We start from the raw sequence: 25,652 nt of genomic DNA on the forward strand, positions 1-25,652 counted from the left end.
CATTAAGATGCCCCCTAACGATGGCAATAATGAAAGGCTGCGCAGCAGTTCTACGCCCGGTGTACCCCCCTCGCACATTTCTTAGCCCAGAAAGCTCAGTGGCTTCTGGGTGTGTATCATGTGATGGTTTTAACCCTTAATAGGATTTTCTTGACTTTTGTACTCGCGTTTATTTATCACAAAGATTGTGTTTTTTTCTCCTTAGCACTCCGACATGATGCACAGCGGGTAGACATAGAAAGAATATGACCTTTCGTTGGATGCTCACAGCAGAATGTATCCTGAGACCATTTCTGAGAATGGCTGGAATGTTTACAAATGCTCCTTCCTATTTAGTTGTGCCACTTTCAAATCTAGCATTCGGAACAAAGATAGACTCTTTCTAAAAATGTGGATGAAAACAGGGGCACCTGGGTGGCTCAGTCGGTTAAGCATGGGACGTTTGATTTCAGCTCAGGTCATGATCTCACGGTCCATGAGACTGAGCCACACACTTGACTGTGCTGACAGTACAGAGCCTGCTCGGGATTCTCTCTTCCTCTCTCTGCCTTTCCCCTGCTTACACTCTCTCTCAAAGATACACGTATACACTAAAAAAAAAAAAAAAAAAATACAGAAGTAAACGAACTGACTGCAAATCTTACATAGTATAGAAGAGACACTGTAACGGACGTGAAGGGAATCGCCGATCATATTGTGCCGAAAAACATGCTGACCCTGAGGTTGGACTTGATCGTGTCTGACAACTACAAAGCATGCATGCTGGTGCTTCTCTGTCTGTGCCCATGACAGACATGAGTCCACCACAACCCTCTTCCCTAATGGATCTGGTGTGAACTTACAGTCTTTCCTAGCACGGATCTTTCAGCATTTTTCTGGCTGTCATTTGAAATGAGATCTATTTGCCAATAGTGAAGCAGATGATATTTAACATTGAACATCTGAAGCCCAAAAGTCTTGTGATGGCTATACTATCAATCAAAATGTCATGTTGCCAAAAGCCCAGAGGCTGGACTCTTCGAGACAATTACTCATTCATTCAACACATGTTGATCCATCATTGAATATGTGACATTTGTTGTTTGATGTACCAATGAAAAGCCCGACAGAGAAGAGACTTGTATTGATCCAATTCGTAATTTAGCAAACAAACCAGACAACCATGTTCTTACATTTTATTCTAACCATAACTACGATTAAAACGTGTAGCAATTTTCAAATGTCACCTGAGAAAGATAATGCTAAAATGGGATGCAAGACACAGGTGAACATATTCGAGCTTAATTTACAGACAGATACGTTGTCAGGGTAAGAATACCTATCATGATAATGACATCCTAATGTTCAGAAAGTCCCTCAAACAGGGGTTCTTGGGTGTTTCGTCATTTAAGAGTCTGACTCACGATGTCAGCTCAGGTTATGATCTTGCAGTCCATGAGTTCGAGCCCTATGTCAGGCTCTGGGCTGACAACACAGAGCCTACTTGGGATTCTCTCTCTGTCTGCCCCTCTCCCCCTTCATGCTCTCTCTGTCTCTATAATAAAATAATAAATAAATAAAATAAAATAAAATAAAATAAAATAAAATAAAATAAAATAAAATAAAATAAAATAAAATTTTAGAAAGTCCCTCAGATAATTGTATCCTGCAAAATCAAATTCACGGTTAACTTTTTTTTTTCCCCCTGACAAGGACAGTTTCACTGATGGTTATGCCCATGAAGATGAAAAAGAAAAATGAAGATTGGAAATTAGCCTTAATATGTCTGTGTTTGCATTAATGCCTCCACGACATAGGAGGACCTCCACTGAGGAAAAACAAGAGATGACATTTACAGTCACAGAAGGGAAACAATATATTCTATAAGTAATAAGTTAAAAAAATTTAAATACATCTTTTCTTTTCAGTTACATGTGGTTAATGTGACTCCTTTTGGTAAAAGATCATTTTCTTTTACTTGATTTGTAATACAAGAGCCTTATACTCACTCCAGAAACCGTGTATTGTCTACAGATGCTGGGACTGTTCAGGCAGCACTCTGCATTAGGGACATGGCTGCTAAATCGAGTTAAATAGTGTGGATTTGAATCTTTGCTCATACAACTTAAGTACACATGAGCCATCAAATCAAGTTACTGACATGCAGCGTCCTCACTGCAGAATGGGTATAAGAAGGGTAGTTACTCTCACTTTTCATAAGGTTAAGCGTGATGCACGCAAAATGCCTAGAAGGCAATCTGACATCTTAGTAGCAGTAGAGGTAGACGGGGTGGCTGATGCTGTTGTTACCTTCATTATAAACATTGTGCTAGCTTGTCTATTACCTGGAAGAAAGGTAGGCTTTATCATCAGCTCCTGGGAAACAGGATTCAGAGTTGCCTAAGGCAACTAAAACCAATGAGGCCGTTATATCTAAGCAACTTCTTATGATACATCCATTTGAAAAGTTTAGTCGATGAGTCTATGATCACAAGCCTGGATGGCTAGCAAAGAAAACATGATCTGAAATGATGGAAATACATTACAAATGTAAGTTCTTTGACACTTAAGAGTTTTCAAAATATTTTTATTTTGTGTTTCATAAACTCTTCTCTTTTTTTTATCATTTATTGAAATGCCCCATCAGGCTCTAATGCCTTTAATAGATTCAGAGAAGGTAGTTCATCAGGTGATAGATGCTCTCACCGGATTGAATACAGTCATAGCCAACACTGGCGGAAATGCCAAAGTCACTGGTAACGCCCTTTTCTGTAGAGAATAATATGTTCCCCAAAGGTTTGGCTCTATGATAACAAGTGAGAAAAAATAGCCACAGATTGCCCAGAAAGACTTAAACATGTGTTTGTGGGGGTGTAGGATTAGCCATACATTCCTAGCCATCATTTGTTATTACTGTGAGTGTGAATTACACTCTTACTCACTCAACTTCCCATGATTGCTGAACACCGCAGTTCGGAGGTAGTCAGTTTTGTAGGGCATAGCATGTTTGGGCACTTTTGCCATATTGAAACATTTCAACTTCTTTCTGTACACAGATTTTAATAGCCAAGCTTCTAAGGATTTTATAAGAAACACTTGACTTTCTAACTTTAGATAAACCAAATGCTATTCTAAAAATACTTTGCATGGTCTGACTTAGGTACATTTTGAAGTAAAATCCAATTAAGCTCTCCTAATCAAATAAATGAATTCATTTATGATTCGCTCGAATAGAACCCATGGTGTTATATCACAGCACCAAAGTGAGATTCCTATGGAAAAATATCACTCACTCTTAACTGTTTTAAATTTTTTCACCTTTTAAATGTGCAAAACTAAAGTGCTTATGGTAAACCTGAATAGAATATACAGTCCCAAGTGAATGAGCATTCCTTTTTTTTTTTTTTTTTTGTAATGTTTATTTATTTCTGAGAGAGAGAGAGATAGAACACAAGCAGAGGAGGGGCAGAGAGAGAGGGAGACACAGAATCTGAAGCGGGCTCCAGGCTCCGAGCTGTCAGCACACAGACCCACACGGGGCTCAAACTCATGAACCTTGAGATCATGACCTGAGCTGAAGTCAGACGCTTAACTGAGTGAGCCACCCAGGTGCCCTGTGAGTGACCATTTTTAAGAGAATATGAAGGCATCTAAGTCAGGTTTGTTCTGCTTTTGGGAGCTGTATTCTCCCAACATATTTGGTTAACTTTTAACCAATAATTTATCAATCATTTTTCTGCCCCACTCTTTCTCTGTCCTTCTAGAACTTCAATTACAAGTATGTTAAACTGCTTGATATTATCCCATAGGAAATTATTAGGCTGTTGTTGTTTTCTCTTTTTCCTTTGTTTTCAGGTTGGATCCTTTTCAGTGAACTGTCTTCATGGTAACTGACCCTTCTGCCATTTTTAATCTGCAAAGCTTATGTAGCAAAGTTTTTATATCAGATACTATAGTTTTCAATCCAGACAATCCCAGAGTTTCCATCAGATTGTTTTTTTATTATTTTCATTTCTTATTAAGATTCCCTCTCTGTTTATGATGCTAACATACTTTAAGTCCCTGCAGATATACTTTTTTAATGTTTATTTATTTATTTTTGAAAGAAAAAGAGGGGGTACATGTGTGCGTGTGAGCGTGCAGGGGAGGGCAGAGAGAGAAAGAGAGAGAGAATCTCAAGCAGGATCTGCACTGTCAGCACAGAGCCAGATGTGGGGCTTGAACTCACAAACCGTGAGATCATGACCTGGGCCCAAATCAAGTGTTGGACCCTTAACTGACTGAGCCACCCAGGTGCCCCAAGTGCATGAAGATATTTTAAATTGATGCTTTAAGTCCTTATGCATTATTTTCAACATTTGGGTCATCTCAGGATCAGATTCTATTTCTATTTGTTTTTTCTTTGCTTGTTCAATTAGGGGTCATGTCATTCTGAGTTACGCATATGTAGTTATTTTTTATTTATGCTGGACATTGTGCACAAAATGATGCATGGATTATGTCCTTCCTTCCAAATGTGCTGGAGTTTGTTCTGGTGGACTTTTAAACTAATTGTACATCCTTTGGGTGTTGCCATCAGTTTCATTCTTTTTTAGAGGAGATCTATTCAGTCTTAGTCCTACCATGTTTTTGCTCTTAGTTCTAGCACGTTACACTTATTTTAGGGAATGGTACATATTCATAATGCATGGGGCTTTCTGGGCATCTGTGAAATGTCCCAAGTGCACAGTAAGAGCTCTGACTGGCCAGATGTCCAGTGTTTCTCAGTAGGGTATGACTTCTAGTATCATGGGTCCACTCTCAACTCTGCAGCAGAAGGTTGTTGTATCAATGGGTCTCACCTGTTCTCATCTGCCTGACCGTGACCCAAGTCACCCAGTGAACATCCACCAGACTTATGGGGCTCTCCCATTTTCAGCCAGCCATTCTCAGATTCCATGTTCTATAAGTTCTGTTTCAGTAGCCTAGAACAATTTCTGTTGCATCACCTCACCAAGCCACCATACCACATGAGTTCCACTTTCCGACTGTGCAGTAAGAAAAATATACCAGGAGATTATGGGCTCACCTCACGGATTCCTTTTCTCCTATGGAACACAGTCATGCACTGTCTGTTGTTTAATAAGATAAATGTCTCATATATTTTGTTGTTTTATAGTTGTCCCCAGAAAGAAGGCTGGCCTACTGGCATTCAACATGTCATGGAGTAAAGTGGATCTCTTGTTTAATTTTAATAATCTTCAAATATATCCTGGACAGACAATTCCCAGGCGTAGTATAGAGGGAAAAGGTTTAGACGAAGCGTAAAGGTAGGTTACGGAAGTCATGTGCAACTTTGAGGTACCATATTATAGAGTAAAAAATACTCTGGTTTGGGTGAGAAAGATGTGCTGTCATGCAGATTGTAATATTCAAATTCTCCAAGAGAGGGGGAAACTGAGAACCTCGTGTCTGAGTAACACTGTGTCTACTAATTTAGAGTCACGTACTTTAGCCAATACAGGAAAGTGTCATCCTATAGCTCACAGTGGCAGGTGGCATCCCACCGTTACTATTCAATCATATTTGAGTAAAGTCAACTTCTTTAGGGCCTAATCTTAATATTTACAGTAACTCGATATTTACACTAACTTAATATTATGCTAACTTGATTGTGAGAAGGTGATTTGCAATAAAAAAAATACCTTGGGTTATTATATACACATATCTCTTTACCTAGATATAGTTACTTCTAGGATAATCTATTACTCTGATGAGATTATATGCACACACATATATATGCATACACATATATAAGGTATATATATTCACATATACACGAACATATATAGGATTGCATTTCCTATATGATTTTATGAGATTATAAGTAATAGTCTGATTATATCAATGCATATATATTATTTTCTATTATTCTATATAATACATATAACAAATATATTATTCTATATATTAAATGAGACATGAGCAGATACCAGTGAAGATGGCACAGAGAAAACGAAGATGAAGAAAACTTGGTTTATATTTCTGGTACTGATACTGTTTCAGTTTATTCAAGTCGGTCAAAGTATATAGCAAGTGTTTCATTCATGTAAAGATGGATATTTAATTTGTGTCCTCATTTTAGACTCAAACATTAAGTAGCTGAGAAGTTTGTATGAAAAAAAAACCACATTTGGAACATTTAAAGTCTTATCTGTCTGAATTCTAAGTCAGTTAGTTTCTGGGCTCTAAACAAACTTGTGATACCACATCCCACCTTGGCTGAAGGCAGGAATCGCCAATACTTGGCACGGTGAGGTATGCATGGTGTTTCTACTGGAATTACCGAGGCATCCTGCCGTGTCCACTTACGCCTCTCAAATACTAACGCAGAGAAAATTCTCCCCAAAATATTATGCACAAAATCAGCCAGGTTCTTTCATAATACCTGCTTTGGACAGGGGCCACCAAGAGACTGGAAATAAGATGCGAAGTGAACACTGTCTCGGCCCGCAGAAGTTACGGTCAGGGATTTATACCCTTCTACTCACTGTTCCTTTTCCTGAGCTGTTCATTACCAGCAACCACACAATGCCACCAAATCCCACAGAGATTATTATCAGAAGGTCAGAAACCTCTTCTAGGTTATAAACATTCAAAAGGCAAGGATCTGGGTTAGATGACCTGTTGAGCACTCAGAACACCTCCATACACCCAGCCATGAGTTCCGATGCTCCCCTTACACAAGTTGGAGGAAAGTAGTGTAGTGACACAAAGGTTCCACCTCTAGGATGTCTGTGGGAATCACTGGCCATTTTAGAATGAATTACGTGGTTCCAAGTGCACAGGTTGACTTTCAGGCTTGACCGTACTCACCTTCACAGACGGGCTGCAGTCCTGACCACGAGCCATTGAGCAAACACGTCCGCTCAGGAGAGCCCCTCAGCTGATAACCCATCTCACAGGAGAAACGGAGAAGGCTCTTGGCCTTGAGTTCATCTCCAAGCCGGGATCCATGGGCTGGGGTCCCCGGATCCCCACAAAATCCAGGATCATTTCCTATTGAACGCAGACACAAATGGTAATACAGAATACTGTTAGACTTGTTTACCACAGCTGCTAAGTTTAAGGAGAGTGCAAAGTCACTCAAGCGCATTACAGTCATACTGCATTCTGGAGATCTTCTAAGAAAGACTTTCTCGATGGTAGCACAAGTGGAGAACATTAAGAAATTGTTCCCGTGTGACTAAACAAACTAACTTATTAAAATGCAGTACGGGGGCATCTGGGTGGTTCGGTCGGTTAAGCGTCCGACTTCGGCTCAGGTCGCGATCTCGCGGTCCGTGGGTTCGAGCCCCGCGTCGGGCTCTGGGCTGATGGCTCGGAGCCTGGAGCCTGTTTCCGATTCTGTGTCTCCCTCTCTCTCTGCCCCTCCCCCATTCATGCTCTGTCTCTCTCTGTCCCAAAAATAAATAAACGTTGAAAAAAAAATTAAAAAAAAAAAGCAGTACGACAACATTTTATATTCTCTGGAAGAAGTAAAACCCTGGGAATGATGCATCAGTACAGATAATGAAAGGGAAACGGGACTAAGTTGTATTGTGTAAGAACCAATCAAGTGAGAGGTTTGGGTCTCCTCAATTATGCCCAGAGCTGCTGACTCACTGACTTTTATTTATTTACTTAAGAATTACTCATGAAAGAATTAAGATGACGTTGTTTTCAAAGGGGGTCGATGGAATTATCAATTACCGAGACAGGAAAGATGTGGAAGAACTGAAAGGAGGAACGGAGAAGGAATCAAGAATGACCAGGGACAAACTGAGTCCAGGTAGGCAAGCCTCTTGGCCAAGGTGAAAAAGAACTCCCGGGACTCCCACAGGGGGAAATGGGAAGTGACTGGCACTTGAAGGTATCGATGAAGATTGGAGATGACCAGATGGCACACGGGCGTGTCTGTACCATGACACCACATCGTAAGCAATTCCTCACCTGTACAGTGGGGTAGTGCCCCACTCCAGTGACTATCCTCTTGACACACTCTAGTGCCGTTGCCTACAAGATTCCGGCTCCCTTTGCACGCGTAGTGAACTACGGCACCATATGTAAACAGTTCTCCAGTTAGGATAGCATTGGCAGGAACCCCTGGGTGTCCACAGGATATAGCTTAGGAAAAAAATTAAAATAAATGATTACATCAGTCCTGTTGAAGTGCTTACGTTGGTAAGTCTCCCATACAGACACCCATACAAACACCACCTATAAAATGAAAAGAACCTAAATATACTGGCAAATGCCTGCAGTGCCCCATAAATGGAAAATCCCATGTTCCAGATGACAGTCCCCCACCTAAATATCCATATATTACTGAACACAAAGAAAGGGTCTGTCAGTGAGTCTTGTTTTAGCTTTGTTTTATCTTAAGGTAGTTTTGCTTAAGATAAAAATTTCCATGTAGGCTTTCAAAGAGAAAGTCACTCTACCTACTTTTTTTCTCCACCTGCCCTTAACTTTATTTAAAAAAAAAAAATCAGTATTATATTATACAAAATGTTACAAGTTACCTAGATTCCTGAAAACTATTTCCATGTAACTCTACAAGTATATGACTATTACTAGGACAATCTTATACTGGCTTCTGGGGAGAAAACTCTGTTGCATCTGTTTACTCTTCCACTCTGTGGATCCAGGAAGACCCTTTTAACAATTTTCCTTGGAATAGGTGGTGGTCTAACATGTTGAATTAGTAGTAATAATAAATTAGCGATTAACTTTCCCTCAGTATATTCTATACAATAATTTCAGCCTTCCCGTTCATTTCTTTAGAATGATGCCAAGTCAGGCCTATAATCCACTCATAAATTATCCTTAAAGAGGAAAATTCCAGAATCCAGATTAATGTAGGCTAGTGAAGATCTAGCTCTCCTTTTCTGTGAAGTCCCAGCTTCGGATTCACAGTGGACAAATTTTGTGCGGCACACAACTCTGGCAGGACTCAGGCTACAGACAAATTATTCAAAGCCCACTGACGTAACGCCCGAGCGTCACTGCATTTGATCACTGGCAACCCAAAAGTGATATCAACCAGAGAGGTAGATTTAAAAGGCGGAAACACATTAGGCAGCCCCTGAGTCACATTCGCCCTTATATCGATATGGTCTTACACTGACATCCATTCATTGGTGAACGAGATTCTATCTAGATGGAGTCCTAAAAGGAAGCTAATTGGGGCTGAATTAGGAAACGGTTGGCAAATGACCAGTTCCAGGTGAAATTAGAAGAGAAAAAAAGCAGTTGAAACAATAGCAGTAACGAGAGAGATGAAGCTTAGCAGCTGTAGCCCAACTACAAGCAAATGGCCCTTCGGAGAACCTGTATCCCCAGGCTCACGGTAATTCCGACCGTTAACGACAGCAAGCGGTGGGAACCAGCCACCCAGGAGGATGAGAGTCACTTACAACCTAGTTCCTGGGGATCTGGAGCACACTGGCATCATTACAGAAACTAATGGAAGTCTCACATCAACCGGGGAAGATGCAAAAGAAATGTGTGGGGAGGCAGAGACAGAAAAACGAATTTCTCTGAAAAATTCCCGTGTGTGAAGGCCTAGAAAACCAGAAAGCAGCCGAAATATGATGAAGACTGTAATCAATTTATAGATGCATTTTTGAGCGTGTGAAGCTGTGCATTTGATTTTGAAAGAAGTCACGCTTTCTCCATAGAAATTAATTCTCTCGTTACAATTAGAATTCGAGACGAGTTTCCATGTAGATCGGGAGGGTTGTGAGGGACACTGAATTACAGGAAAAACAATCTCCCGGACTAATTTATTCTAAAAATGTACTAAAAACGCTATAATGCAAGAGGTAAGACAGATTATCACTTTTTTTTTCAGTAAATTCAATTTAAGGTGTAATTGTCATTTCCCACATCCTCTATGCACATAAAATGAATACGAAGAAGATGACATTTTGATTTTAAGGACTGTTTTGTTTCCGAATGATTTTTAAAAGGCCAAAAAGACCCCTTTTCCTAAACCGTCAGACTGTTTGAAAAAGAGGATGTCTTTAAGCTAATGGACGATATGGTCTATCAAGTTAAAAGAAGGTAAGACTGAAAGCTATTTGGGGAAAACGTATTCTTGTTCGTCTACGTGGTCTAAAAATACTGATAATGCCATGAGAGGGGCCACATAACGATGACCTATAATTGCGTCTGCCTAGAAATATCGCCTCCGTTCTCTAGGGCAATATGCTTTCCTCTTAATCATATGGGTCAGGAGGAGGATACGGTCAAGAATCTGTCGTCCTTGCTGTAATAAGCAAACACAGACTCAGGATGAGTCCAACCTTCTGAGGCTGGTGTCAGAATTTGCTTGTGTCCCCTCTCCTTTCGTGACCCTTGAACTTGTCTGAGTTGCATTTTGTGATTTCTGACCAATCAATAACCATATCATAATAACTTACACAATCTGTAAAGACTTAATTTTTTTTCTTTTCTCTTTTGTTCTGCTCATGGTCTTACAGGGCTCTGTGGCACAAGAATCCAAGATACCCCTCACTTACTCAAACACTTGGGTAAAGACCGATCCCATAAGCCATTCGCCGTACAGGTTAAGGCAGAAGATCCCAACAGGTAGAATCCCTTCTTGCAATGATACATGATACTCATTCCGTATTCGAAACTCTCAGGGAAATTCTGTTGCCCGTGACGAATGGCGTTTTCCACAAAGCCTGGATCTGAGCAGTTCACCACTAGGGGAAAAAGAAAAAGTTACACATCATTTAGATACACTGATAAGCAAAACAGATCTGCAAAGAGGCCCCACTCATCATTTTAGAAAGGCTGGAAGATGACACCATCACAGCTGAGGTTTATCATAAATGTTCTTCCCTTGACAGATTCTACTTACTGCTGGGGGCCAATATGCTTCAAAAACTGTCAAGCAATGTACCTGCTACTACGGCAGTTTTTACAACATGAGACCGATTCCCTGTATTTATTTCCTAATAACAGACTTCTTCAATATAAAGCCTAAAAATGGTTTTCTTGGTTAAGATTTTAGGTCAGGAAAATGTTAAAACAGAACCCGCCGAAATTAGTTTAGTTTAAATATTCTTACTCGCATGTAATGGTTCAGGACAGTCGGTGACACACTAATCCCTCCCCCCCACCCCCTGCCTGCATTAATTAATGCTTCAATATGTGTGCCTAAAGTAATTTCTGCTATATGTGGAATGCAAACAAAAATGACAATTCTTCCATCAACGCTTAATAGAAATGTAAATCAAGCCAGCCTCTGATTTCAGCCTCTTCCCCCTTTAGAAACAGCCCCGCAGTGAAACAGTCCGCTGTGGCACTCGGGACACGCTCTGGTTAATCCGAATGGCACTCTATTAGCCTGAATGCCTGTTGGCATCTGTAAGGGAATTAGCAATGTGCTTTCGCAGGTGCAGAGGAAAAGAAAGAACCCCTGATTATCTCAGGCTTTGACCCACCACCCCAGTGAATGACACAGCTGCCGTGAAAGCTGCACTCTCTCCAGATATTTCTGGCTCAGAAAGGGGCTGTTGAACTAATTCTCAGGCAGTCGGTGCACGTCACGGGTCCCAGTGCCTGGGGGCAAAGCCTTTCCTTATCTGTGCATTTGATTTCCGCTTGGTAGTAAGCAAGGTGGAGGGCAGAATGGACAATTACAAAGACCCCTTTGAGTGCCGTCACATCGTAGTCTATGCTTTTTAGAACAGTCCTGAGTTGAGAGAAGAAAGATTCAAGTTCTCCTGAGCCAAAAAAGCCCGTGTGTATGGAGCACGGCAAACACCGCAGGCTAAAATGATAACCGGACCCACTGACATAGCGGGGATTACCCGCCTGGAGAAAGTCTAACGTACTAGAAAGACTGATGATTTTTATAACCCGGCGTTTCGAGTTGTGTGTCCAGCCCAGGAGACAGAGATAGTTTGCTAGCGATACACCTTCATAAGCAGCAAAGTGCTTCCCTGGCCGGCATGCCGCAGGCACCCTGTGTTCCCGTTCCTGTCCACGTTCCTCTCGGCAGCCAGTCCGAAACATGGCATCGGGGTCTTCCGTCGTGGACGGAGCGAGCCAGGTCCCGGACGCCTCCTCCAGGACACCCAGCAGATCCCCAGTGCTTCACAGGACTCCGCGCGCCCTGGTTGAGCTCCTACTTTTCTCTTCTGTACTTTTGTGTTTTGCCCCGGCTTTCTTTGGTATAGGCCAATCGCGTGGTGGATGAGAAACAGGAAATGTACAGAGCAACTGTCATGCAGGGTCCAGAGCTCAACAGAAGGACCCAGCTGGAGATGAGAACACGGAGAAGAGGGAGGCCATTGGCAGAGAGGTAGTAATTAGTGATGCTGAGATCCCAACTGCCTCCTTCTCTCTGCAGGCCAAGGGATGGGCTGTTGTCTGAGTTCCTCCGTGGTCAGAGGACGAGGATTTAGATTACTCGACTTCCATGCCCAACGGCTTTGAAACCCTGGGCTTGGTTTCTCCCCGATGGCCCCTCTTGCCCATGCGGAGGAGAGACAGGAGTGCCCTCATTACCAGCAGCCACTGTGGGACTTGGGCTGCACAGAATCATCTAGAAGGAGCACCGGAGTGCTGAGTCCCAGGCACCTTCCCTTTCTTTCACCCACTTCAGCACCCTTCAAAGGTGCTTCAATTTACAAAGAAGTAAAAATGCTTCACAATGATCAACGTTGCCTGCGCGCCAATGGGGAAAACTGAATTGTTCCTTACGTTGGAAGAGTTACGTCTACAAAACCCTAAATCTGCTCGTGCATTTCTTCGGTCTTGTCCTATCACATCATTCCTGGGCAGCTGCAGTCAGACACATCCATTTCCATTCCTTCCGATTTATTTCGGAGGCTCCGGTAGGAGATTCCGCTGCATATCTCTGCTGGGGGTAGGAATAACTTGGTTTAGCAGTCTGTGCCACAGGGGGCTCTGAGATCGTCCGTGCCGCGGTCGCACGAGGGTGTGCTTGGCCACATGGAAGGTGGGCTGCCCGCTGGAAGAATTCGCAGGTGTCCGCGAACAGCTCTTCCATCCAGGTCCTTCCTCCACTTTTGCACGGGATCCCCGTCTCGGGGTCCCATGGGCCCAGGCCCACATGAGTGGCAACCGTGAGCTGTCAGCAGGGTGGAGGGGATCAAATTCCTTCAATGTTCTCCTCACGAGTGAAATGACCCACGAGGTTGGTGAAGACCAGCCAGACCTGCTGCAAAGACCTGACCTTCTATGTTTGCCACGTGGAGCCCAGGAGAGGGTAACACCCAGGAGAGAAATCAGTATCTCACGGTGGAGCTCTTCATCTGGTCTTAAGCTGTCACTAACCAACACACTGGGAGCCAAGATGTGGACTTGAGGTCCAGGTATTAAAACGTGATGCAGAACTAAATTCCATCAGCTAGAAGGAACGAGATGCCCTAGACGCTGGCCCAGCAGGGAGGAGTTCAAGAGGGGGCACAAAGTGTGTTCCCTGGGGACCCTTGGGTGTGTCAGAGGGCAAGGGAAGACATTAATACAATGATCAGTGGCACGCCTGAGGTCACAAGGATGGTCACTCTAGAACTAAGTAAGGATTAGGGCTCCTGATTACCTGTCCAGTAAAGCATATTTATAAAAATGCATGAGTATTTCTTGATAACATGAATCCCAAAGGGATCCCCTCCACTGTCTTTTTTTGTTTTTTGTTTTTTGGAGAATAACTGTTATAAATTTTAGCTTCCAAAAATTCTGTAGAGGCTACGTATGGAGCCTCTTCTCTACACATAATCTTTATTCTTGGAGAAGTTATCTGGAAAAATATTTGAGCAACATAGAGAGACAAAAAACATTGCACATCCAGGGTGTCTGGGTGGCTCAGTTGGTTAAGCTTCCGACTTGGGCTCAGGTAGGTTCGAGCCCCGCGTCGGGCTCTGTGCTGACAGCTAGGAGCCTGGAGCCTGCTTCCGACTCTATGTCTTCCTCTCTTCCTGCCCCTCCCCCACCATGCTCTGTCTCTTTCTGTCTCTCAAAAATGAATGTTAAAAAAAAATTTACAAATAGCACATCCTATGATTTCCACTTTTCAACGTGTATTCTCTTTCAAACTGTTTTGAGTAGTAACAGTCCATTTTATCCAACATTGCCCTAAATCTGCTCGTGCATTCTTTCTGTCCTGTCCTATTGAATCAGTCCTAAACAGCTGCAGTCAGACACAAATATTGCCCTCATCTGAATATTGAGTGCATAGATAACCTGAGCAATGAAATATTGTAATGCCAGTTTTTGAAACATGATTTGCTAATTGTTGGATCCAACGTATTCCACCTTCAGTCTCTAAGAGCGATTCACTTTCCCTTGACGTGCTTCAAACTGTAGGACCCTGCAAAGCACTCAGCCTCTCAATCCTGTTCCGTCCAGACCAGTGTGGTCATGTGCCTGTGCACTGTCTCATTAGACGCCACCTCATTAACCGGCCCTAGTTTGTCGTGTGCTGGAATCAATATCCGCCCCACGTTCTTGATTCTGTACATAAACCCCAAAGCAATCACCATGTTTTCGTGTAAAACCTCTCTGATGATGGAAAATATGACAGATTTCTCCAGCTGTTCAAAACTAGAAACTAGACCGTTCGCTTCTTCCAGGTCGTGGGAAAATAAAGAAAAAGGCACCATGAGAACGTGCCACGGTCACTAATAGCGGGGACCTGGGTGGTCTGGACAGTGAAACTCCTAAAATACTTTGCTAGGTTTGTTACGGATTTGATTCCACCCTGTTATTTGGCTGGGGCAATCTCTGAAGACTTCAGTTGCTTCTGAATTGAATAATGGAATTCTGAATTCCGTCTCCGGTTCTCAGAAACAATTTTCATAATACATTCTTCTATTAAACACAAGAGATTTCTTTGTAGGCTTCTTATATCACTTGTCCGTTTATTAAAATTTATTAAGTAGCGATCAATATAAAGATTATAAGGCTTTACTTGGCAGGTGTCTGAGACGATTATAACAGCACCATGCAATTTAACCTCTATATCCAGAATCTGGTTCGAAGTAGGAAATCCAAAACAGAATCCAAAGTGCTTTTCAATTTTTGATGTCAACACTGTTGCCTACAGGTCTAGTGTTTTCATTTTTCACCACTTTATGGAGATAAGAGTGACGTGTGAAGAGCTGCACATAATTCATAGAAAACGGGATAAGTACGATCTGGGGATAAGTAGACACCCGGGAAACCATCTCCACCACAAAGGCCACAAACATCTCCTCTCAAAGTTTGGTTTCTGAAAAAAGTATAAATGACGAATCCTGACTTCTTAGCTGACAGCTTTCCTTGGACTACATTTTTGCCATCTGTATTTACTTTGAAAGGTAAGCCAGGGGGATGAAGTGTTTTGTTGTTTTTGTTTTTTTTTTAAAGTTTCATTATAATTCTTACACTGAAAAGAAAAGTAAATAGAAACTGTTTAAACTTTAAAACTAGGTTTTGGTTAATGCTAAAGCTAAGCTTTAGGTCATAACTTGAAAAACTGGAGGGGCGCCTGGGTGGCTCAGTTTGTTAAGCAACCACCTTTGGCTCAGGTCATGATCTCACAGTTTGTGAGTTTGAGCCCCGTGTCAGGCTCTGTGCTGACAGCTCAGAGCCTGGAGCCTGTTTCCGATTCTGTGTGTCTCCCTCTCTCTCTGCCCCTCCCCCACCCATAGTCTGTCTCTCTCTCAAAAATAAACATTAAATATACATATGTGTTTATATATATATATATATTTATATATGTACATATATATATAAACATAAAAATACTAAACATACAGATTTTCAAATGGCAGTAGGTGACATTCTGAGAACACAAGACAGCGAGTTTTCCATATATCTGGGAGGACAGCCCTGTTTCTGACTGTATCTCAGATCAAATACGCTTCAATGGTCTGACGCACATTCACGACTGTGTTCCCACTGTGACAGACCCTTAAAGGAAAATGACAGGGAGAGACAGCATGCATGTGGGCGAGGAGGGTGGCTGATGGGCTGAATGTTACACTGGAAGAAGCCTATGTAGGTGAAATTGATAATAAACTATCATCATTTCATTGGTGCTGGACAAAGCACCGTGGCAGATGTAGGCAGTGTGAACGCAGAGAGGTTTAGTGGCAGCATGGGGACTAGACAGTGGGACGTCCTAACAAACTTGAATCCTGGGTGAAACACACAAGACTCAAAAGCTACGGGCTTGACGATAAACAATTCCATTATCTACATCGCAATTGGTTTTAGGTTCTATTTGTGCTTGTAAACTCATACACGTTTATGGGTGTCTTTGGTACACTTCTGACCGTACTTCGTCACGATATCAAGGTTTCACATCCAAACTTAAAAATATGTTGAAAAGTGATTTTTAAATAAAAAAATGGAGGGTATTTTTTTTCAGGTAGCTTCCTTAAGTTTACATTTTAAGCAAGTTTTATTTCTGGACAGCTATTCTAACAAGTCAGATGTGAGCTTGAAATCTGGCAGAGAGAGCCATTATTTTAGGGTGCTCTTTAGCTAAAGCCACACAGAAGCAACCGTGTCCAAATTGCATAGGAATCGTGCAGGGAGCACAGAAACTTTAATTCTGTGGGTAGACTGGGCACTTGGTCAAAGCTTAATCTAGTTCTTGAAAAGGATCATGTATCATTGCTACAGTCCAGCCCCTGCCTCACTCAGGAACATGGAAAACATAGTGAGGATTCCACATAGAATTGATGCATAACAGTAGAATATAAAGTTACTATACCGTTTCTCCATTTTTATTAAGAATTTTTTGTTTAGGGGCACTTGGGTGGCTCAGTTGGTTAAGCATCCAAATCTTGATTTTGGCTCAGGTCATGAACTCATGGTCATGAGAGATCAAGCCCAGTTGGGTTCTGCGCTGGGGCAGGCATGGTGCCTGCTTGGAGTTCTCTCTCTCTCTTCCTCTGCCCCCTCCCCTGCTCACACACACTCTCCCTCTCTCAAAAAAAAAATTGCTTTACTGAAATTCACCAAATCACACACAAACTGGCAAACAGTGAATATGGTAAAACCTTGGATTGTGAGTAACTTCTTCTGTGAGCATTTGCAAGACGAGCAAACATTTCTAATACATTTCAACTTGATAAAGCAGCGATGTCTTGTAATACGAGTAGGATGTGACGCCCAATGTCACATGATCACAACTGAGCCAATGGTTCTTGAAATCACTTTGATATACCAGGGCTTTGGATTACAAATACCGGAATGAATGATGCTTGCAAACCAAGGTTTTACTGTACATAATTCTTATTCCTTTTTATTTTTTCTGAGGTTTCACTTCCAAAAAATCCTCAGCAGAGTATACCTGGTAAGATGTAAATTGTTCCAATAAAAATTCTGAATCTACTGACAAGCACAGTGGTCACAGGAGTTTCTGACTGCCCTTTGCCCTAGGGGCTCAGTGATAGATCAAACCCGGTCGTAAGAGATGACTTTCTTTCAATGACAGCTGTCCATGCAACACAGGACATGAGTCCCAAGCTCTCAATTCAGTCTACTGAGTGAGGCAGAAGGATACTCAGGGTGGCCCTGATGACTTCTGAACTTCACTTTCTGTGGTATCAGTGATTTACAATCAAAGGAAGGAGGGGGGAAGGAAGGAAGGAAGGAAGGAAGGAAGGAAGGAAGGAAGGAAGGAAGGAAGGAAGGAAAGAAGGAAGGAAGTAGGAAGGAGGGAGGAAGGAAGGAGGAAGGAAGGAAGGAAAGAAGGAAGGAAGTAGGAAGGAGGGAGGAAGGAAGGAGGAAGGAAGGGAGGAAAGAAGGAAGGAAGTAGGAAGGAGGGAGGAAGGAAGTAGGAAGGAGGGAGGAAGGAAGGGAGGGAGGAACCGTTTTCTATTTTTTTGAATTTTTTTTTGTCTGAAAATCTGTGTTTACATTTCTTTTTGGTCTTCACTCCTGCTTCTTCCATTTTCTTTTATGCCTCATAAAAACCTGACCGTGAACGGGAAAACAAGAAAATAATGCCTCGTAACTTAAGCATAGCCAATTTAAATTCGTTGGTGTTAGGAAGGAGTAAGAATTACTTCACTACATTTTTTTAAAAAAAAGCACTCATAATGGTTTCAGTTCTGTGTAGTATGTTTTAAAAATGTTTTCAACAGGAAGAATTACACAAAGTGTAGAGGACAAGGATAAAATAACTATGTAATATTCAGTATATTGTATAAGACAAATATTTTTGGACTTGTTCACTAACTGAATGATTCAAAATTTTAAAAATGGGATTACTGGTCACAGAGAAAAATAGCCAAAAAAAAAAAAAAACCAAAACAAAACAAAACAAAACAAGAACAATTCATGACTGTTTTTCAAATACATGAAAGTTATGTTTTCATTTTTATCAATACCTGATAAAGATGAAGTGAATTGCAATTCAGACATTCAGGTTTGCTACAAAGTAAACACTAATTATCGTTGATTACAATCGATTGCCTGACTTTCCTGAGTGAACATACATCTCAGAGGCATGTGGTCCTGGTGGGAAGAACAGAGGACCCTCCTGTTTGCTGGGCACTTGGTGAAGTTTCACAAGCCCCGGTTTATGCAGAACTCACAGAAACCCATGACGAGGGCACGCTTCCCTGAGTGTTCCTGTAAGGAAACTGATGTGAAGGTGACCACTGACCGCAGACCCCGGACTGACGCATCCAAGATGAGCGAGTTTGAGAGCTCAGCCACGCAGCCCTCTTCGGGCACAGGCAATGCCGTGTCACATGCTGAAAAATCTAGACCTCATTCCCCTTCCACCCCCAGAAAATACTCTGCAGGTAGAAATCTAAGCACAGCTGCTGGGGGCCTGCCTGCCCCCTGTCCCTGTTCCTCCTGCTCTTGGAGAGAACCTGCTGTACATTACCTGGGCCCCCGGGCCCTGCTTTCAACAGCTACTCTGGGCTGCCCCGGGTCCGTAGACCCACAGAAGGGTGTGTTAAATAAAGCCACAGACATGGGATTGGTTCTTACATTTCCCTTAATTTGAAAATGGTGCCATTTGAAAATTTTGAGAACATGTGATTATATATAATTTTTCATAGACCTAAATGCAATCATATGCATCATGGTTCTTTAGTGATTTTATTTTATTATATTGTATTGTATTTTAAAGGTTTATTTATTTATTTATTTTTGGGAGAGACAGAGAGAGTTCCAAGCAGGCTCCACGCTGTCAGCACAGAGCCTGACATGGGGGTAGAGCTCAGGAACCATGAGACCATGACCTGAGCTAAACCTATGAGTCAGACGCTTGGTTGACTGAGCCACCCAGGTGCCTCTCTAGTTAATTTTTTTTTATTATTGACTTTTTTTTTTTATTCCTCTCTAAGTATAACAGAAATTTCACTAACCCCATATTTTCTTAATTTTATCTTCACGTGTGTAATCACATAGGGACTATATTTTATCTCTCTGAATTTAGAATTTTTTGATAAGAAAGGAAAAAATGTCTAAGGTTTGTACACACGACAAACATTAATACATTACGAAAGGAAATACTAAGTGAATGATACTGAAAATTTGTCAGACTTGGTATTCTCACGGAACTGACCGGACCTTTGAGGTTTGGAATTCAGGAGACAGAGCTCCAAGAATGTTTTCATGTAGGAACGTGGACCTCCAGGACCATGTGCATAATCTGGTTCTTAAAATAGGTGTGAGACATTTGTTTTCATTCTTCCTCAGGAAACCTGCAGCCATATCATGTATTGTATCTTTCTTCCAGAAAGGTAGAACTACAAACAAAAAAACACACCTTCTTTTACTTTCCTAATCCCGTTTGCAAAGACAGGGTATGGCATTACAGCTAGCGTCCTGGATGTGAACTTCCCTTTTTATTTATTTATTTTCTAAAGTGTTTACTTATTTTTGAAAGAGGGAGCATGCAAGCAGGGGAGGGGTAGAGAGAGAGGGAGACTGAGGATCCATAGCGGGCTCTAAGCTGTCAGCAGCGAGCCTCATGCGGGGCTTGAACCCACGAACCATGAGACCGTGACCTGAGCCAAAGTTAGACGCTCAACTGCCTGAGCTCCCCAGGCGCCCCCTGAGCTTTCTGACTGATCACAAATGCTACCGGCTTGCACAGAACTTCGTCCTGTTAATGGCTGAGTCTAAGCCTAATGAGGTGGCCCCACAGTGGACACAGACTGTAGGAATCTATATGGAGTCTGGACTCACTTCAGCACCGACTACTTGGGAGTTCTGTTCCAAAGTTCTGGGTGGAGTCTCTCTTTCACACTGTGAGCTAGCTAAATGTTGTAGGAGCACCCGGTGTTCCACACTTCATTGACCTACCCAAATCAGACATGTGAGAGGTACATATTATCAAGAACTGGGGAGAAGTGATCAAGCACAACGGGGGTGCTGGCGTGAGACACGGCCTGCCAAACTTTCTGTGGAATTATTCAAGGAACCACGTGAGACAAGAATCAGGTTACACTGCAACAGGCGCAAAGAATCCCTGACGATTTTGTTTCAAAAGTAGCTATTCTTGTTATCTTCACCTTGTTGAGTTTTACGACATTTTTTCCCTAAGGCTTCACTGCCTTTATGAGCCCGTCCTCCTTGAAATCATGCTTTCCCTGGTTTTATAATAAATATGTAAACTCTGTGCACTAGACTGTAGCTCTTAGCTCATAAATGAAGGAAACAAACAAAAAAGATAGAAAATAGGAAAACATGAGCAGAAGGCACCTTGGAGATGTTCTGGTGGTTTCCAATCCACTCAGCACTTGTAGGACGGCATTTACCAGGCATCCCCCCACCCCTTCATCACATGTACTGGGAGGAACAGCTTTCAAAATGAAGCACAAATTGAAAGTTCTATACCGCAAAAGACAGCGCCCAGAGAATGAGAAGATAAGCCAGAGTGGGAGAAAACAATAGCAAAGGAGACGACTGATAAAGGACTATTAATCCAAAATAGACAAAGAGCTCTTAAAACTTTGGAAGAAAACAAGAAATCCATATGAAAAATGGGCCAAAGACCTTCACTGATGCCTCCCAAAGAAGATATACAGAGGGAAAAAGCACATGAAAAGATGCCCCACATCTTACGTCATCAGGGAAATGCCCCCATCCTAGGTCATTAGGGAAACGCCCCACCTGCTAGGTCATCAGGGAAATGCCCCACATCATGTCACATCATAGGTCATCAGAGAAACACCCCACATCCTATATCATCAGGGAAACGCCCCCCATCCTAGGTCATCAGGGAAACGCCCCACGTCCTACGTCATCAGGGAAACGCCCCACGTCCTACGTCATCAGGGAAACGCCCCACGTCCTACGTCATCAGGGAAATGCCCCCATCCTAGGTCATCAGGGAAACGCCCCACATCATATGTCACATCCTAGGTCATCAGGGAAACGCCCCACGTCCTACGTCATCAGGGAAATGCCCCCCATCCTAGGTCATCAGGGAAACGCCCACGTCCTATGTCATCAGGGAAATGCCCACATGCTAGGTCATCAGGGAAATGCCCCACATCATGTCACAGCATAGGTCATCAGGGAAACACCCCACATCCTATATCATCAGGGAAACGCCCCCCATCCTAGGTCATCAGGGAAACGCCCCACGTCCTACGTCATCAGGGAAATGCAAATTAAAGTAACAAGGAGAACTACTATCCACCTGTGAGAATGTCCAAAATTCAGAATACAGACATCGCCAAAATACCGACAGGGATGTGGAACAATAGTGACTCTCACTCCTTGCTGGAGGGAACGCAAAATGGCGCCTCCCACTTTGGAAGACACGGTGGTGCTTTGTGACAACGTTAAATATGCTCTTACCATACATCTGACAATCATACTCCTTGGTATTTATCCAAAGGAGTTGAAAACTCACGTCCACACAAATATCTCTATATGGATGTTTATAGCAGCTTTATTTGTCATCACCAGAACTTGAAGTGACCAAGATGCCTTTCAGGAGGTAATGGATAAATAAACTGTGGTCCATCCTGACAATGACACGTCATTCAGTGCGAAAAAGAAATGAGTTGTCCAGCCATGAAAAGATATGGAGGAATCTTCAGTGCATATCACCAAGTGAAAGCAGGCCGTCTGAGAAGGCTACATCCTGTGTGATTCCAACTATGTGACCTTCTGGAAAAGGCAAAACTATGGAGACACTGAAAAGATCAGTAGTGGCCAGGGGTTAGTGGGGGGAGGGACAATGAACAGGTGGAACACTGAGGATTTTTAGGGCAGTTCAGCTATTTGTATGACACTGTCACGGTGCATACGTGTCATTATGCATTGTCCAAACCCATAGACTGTACGACACGACCAGTGAACCCGGGTGCGAATGGACTCTGGGTGGTGAGATGTGTTACTGTGGATTCGCCGATTGTAGCGAATGCACCATCTGGTAGGGAACGTCAATAATGGGGGACACTGCACGTGTGGGCAAGGGATGCCTGGGAAATCTACGTCTTCTCAATTTTTCTGTGAACCTTAAAACTTTTTTGTCTATGCTATAAAAAATAACGTCCCCTGAAAAAGCAAGAACATTCCTATTTTTTGAGGAAATGGAGAACGGTAAGGAGAGGCAAAATTAATGCTGAAGAGGTCAGTACATATCCCAGTGCTACGCTGGGCCCGAGGCTTCCAAAGGACCTTCAGCATGGTATCGAAAACCCTGAAAACCGTGAATAAATGGCAGCATTTGATTTCCACTCCTCTTTGGTAGAAGTTAGAGAAAAGTGGAATACAGTCCCTCCCCCCCAAAAAAAAAGGTTTGACGAGGAAAATCCCACCATCCTGAGTTCATCCCATCTGCCATCTGGCAAGCATATATTCCGTGTCACATGGATGATGTCTCAGCAGCTGTGGGTGACATTCTGCCCACCTAATTAGCGAGCACCTCCGGTCTTCATTGTCATCGACTCCAAGGTATGAGTGATTTTACCCACCTCTCTACTGGCAGAGCAGAGCACAGCATTTGGAACAGAGCACGTGCTTAGTAAATGTTAAACGAAGTTGAATGGAAGGGCTTTGGGGGAGCAGGAACATGGCGTGTTTGGATGTCCCTAAGACATCAAAGGCACAATCACGCCGTGCCCCCGTGTCCAGACAAACCAGACCGAACTTTCTGGGCATTCGTGCGTCATCGTGGCTGCAGCTGTGCTGTGTTCCCGTCGCCCAGGTGGAGAAGAGAACGGGATCCAAGCGGCCTCGTCTCCTAGACCCTTGCAGCCGCCGAGCCAGCGCAGACGCCAACAGCTCTGTCTTCCCGCCACTGCCCACACCCCCCCCCGTTTCTTGCAGATCTGCACCCCTCACGCTTCCCTGCGAGAGGCGAGGGTGATCCCCTCGGCTGTGTTTGGAGCGGCGTTTGGAAGCATTCGGGGTGTACCAAACCATCCCGGCGTTCAACGCAAAAACGCGAAGGGGCGAGATGCCGCGCGGAAGCCAGCTTTCTGTGCTGGTCCGCACATTCACAGCTGCCCTCTAAGCCCGTTCGGCCTCCTCCATGGCCCCCGGCTTCCACGACTCACAGTAATAAGAAGAATGACAATACATAAGGTAAACGTGTTAGTTTTCAAGCTGGCCAGACCCCACCCCACGCCCAGCCACGTCACAACCAGAAGCCTGCTCTGCGGGGCTGAATCTAATACTAGTGTTTAGAGGGAAGGGAGATTCGGAGACTTCACCTCGTCTGGAGCTCGGGCCCAGCACTCGCGTATAGACTCGGACCAGAACTCTACAGTCTGGGAGCCAAATTTCCCATCGCTGTTTTTAAAAATTGCTGGGATCCCGTTCTGCTCTCGTCTCATGTGGATGTAGCCTCCTGGGGACCCCAGCGGGGAGGTGGGCGATCGTCAGTGAGAGGAACACTCGTCTGGCTCCCGTACCACGTCACTACCATAAACTCTCACCTTCACACTGAAGCACCAGTGACCTTCATGTGCGACATGTTTTCACGGAAAGCAATGGAGGCAGACCCTTAAATACGAGCTCAAACATCTAGAAATGCAAAACCCCCAAAACAGCAGATCTTGAAAATTCAGGTCTTAGCCTAGATCTAGGTGGTGATTTTCGAAGACATGAATGGGTCGGGGGGGAGGAGAGAGAGAGATTTAAAAGCTGAGAATGTCCTAAATGTACCCCCAGGTCTAGAAGCTGAGTCCAAGACACGGTACAGATGAATGAATGGGTAACGACGAAGGGAAACGGAAGAGGAGCCCACTTCAGAGTCCTAGACTGTTCCGACTGAACACCTGGCCAGTCTTCACCATCATTCTCCCAACTGTCTCCCCCCACCGCCCCGCCCGCCCCCCAGCAGTGAAAGCACCTGCAGAGTCTTGAAGCATCACACACACGGGTGCTTTGGGGTGTTCATCAGCCCGCTGACCTCAGCCTGCAGGGCTCATTCCGGGAGCCCTCCCCCACCTCCGGGAGCCCTCCCCGCTCCCTCCCCAACTCGTTCCCGCCCCCCCCCCACCTCGACACGTGGGCAGGGCGCTACTCCACTGGCCGTTGCTCCGACACTGGGCCCGAGAGGCGCCCTGCAGCAGATAGCCCGTGTTGCAGGTGAAGTTCACGACGTCGTTCAGGTTGAACTCGCTGCCGTTGGTGAAGCCGTGGGCAGGGTTCCCGGGGTGGCCGCAGGTGATGGCTGCGTAGGAAGACAGGCCCACAGCAGTGTCAGAAAACAACCAGGTCGTCACCCCCCCTTGGAACACCTCATCGAGACCTTTACAGGCGTGCCCACGTATGGACTCAAAGCCGGCTGTCAGATACCTTACAGGCTGTATTTACACTTGGAAGGGAAAAGGGTGACAAAGAACCATAAGCAGACCTACATGTGTTTATTATAATTATGGACAATAACCTACACCTGGGAGATGTACTTTCTTCGTCTTACTAATTATTCTTATGTCACGACAGAACGTCAAATAACTCTATAATAAAGCAGTGAACAACGAGAGGGGGTAAAATTCTTACACGAATTACGAGTTTTGAATATCTTCCCCTTAGAAAACACCAGCTAGTTTCGTGGAACTCTCATTTTGAAACATTACAGGGACTTGGCTGATAAATTGAACATACGTCAATTTTTCCAATATCAATTTAAACATCAGGAAAGTAGCAAAATAAGTGTGCATGCTCAAACAGTATTTTCTTTGACAGTCCCCATTGTACGATCTTTAGAAAGGTAGTGAACTGTCATTAATGTCATGCCCTAAATAACAGCAATACAAATCCCAAAGATATCCTTCAGAAGCCCTTTCAAAAGAAACACATTACAGTCATAAAACTGGTGTTTTCCTCCTCATTTATCTTGTCAACGGTTCTTTCTTCTAAGTAAAGCTTTCGCCCCTGAACTCTGCCCATTTACCACCGCACTTTCCTAGATGATACCTGTCATTATCTATGGCCACATCAACATTTCCTCTGTATAATTCGCAGGAAAATAAAGAATATACTAGGAGAAAAAGACTATCGGTGTAAAACAAATTTTGCAACAGAGAGTACAATGTCTTCTAAAAACACTGGTTGATAGTTATCTTGGATGTTATAAAGTTTGAGGACAATCATTCCATGAGATTCTACCTCTTTCTTTTAAAGGAAGGACTGCTGGCAAAACTCTGGATTCTTGTTGAAAGAAAAAATACGAAACAACACGGAAGATC

At 43.3% G+C, this 25,652-nt stretch overlaps 1 protein-coding gene across 1 annotated transcript in view; it reads right to left on the bottom strand.

The window, feature by feature from the left end:
* CSMD1 (CUB and Sushi multiple domains 1) overlaps positions 1 to 25,652 on the bottom strand; it is a 398,630-nt gene that overhangs the window by 30,733 nt on the left and 342,245 nt on the right. Inside the window, exons 42-45 of the mRNA XM_032593032.1 lie at positions 24,461 to 24,634; positions 10,524 to 10,712; positions 7,951 to 8,124; positions 6,835 to 7,017 (exon numbers count right to left, since the gene is read on the bottom strand). Coding sequence (XP_032448923.1) covers positions 6,835 to 7,017; positions 7,951 to 8,124; positions 10,524 to 10,712; positions 24,461 to 24,634 — 720 coding nt within the window. The remainder of the gene's footprint in view (positions 1 to 6,834; positions 7,018 to 7,950; positions 8,125 to 10,523; positions 10,713 to 24,460; positions 24,635 to 25,652) is intronic.

Source organism: Lynx canadensis, chromosome B1 (genome assembly GCF_007474595.2).
Source record: "Lynx canadensis isolate LIC74 chromosome B1, mLynCan4.pri.v2, whole genome shotgun sequence".
Lineage (NCBI taxonomy): Eukaryota > Metazoa > Chordata > Mammalia > Carnivora > Felidae > Lynx > Lynx canadensis.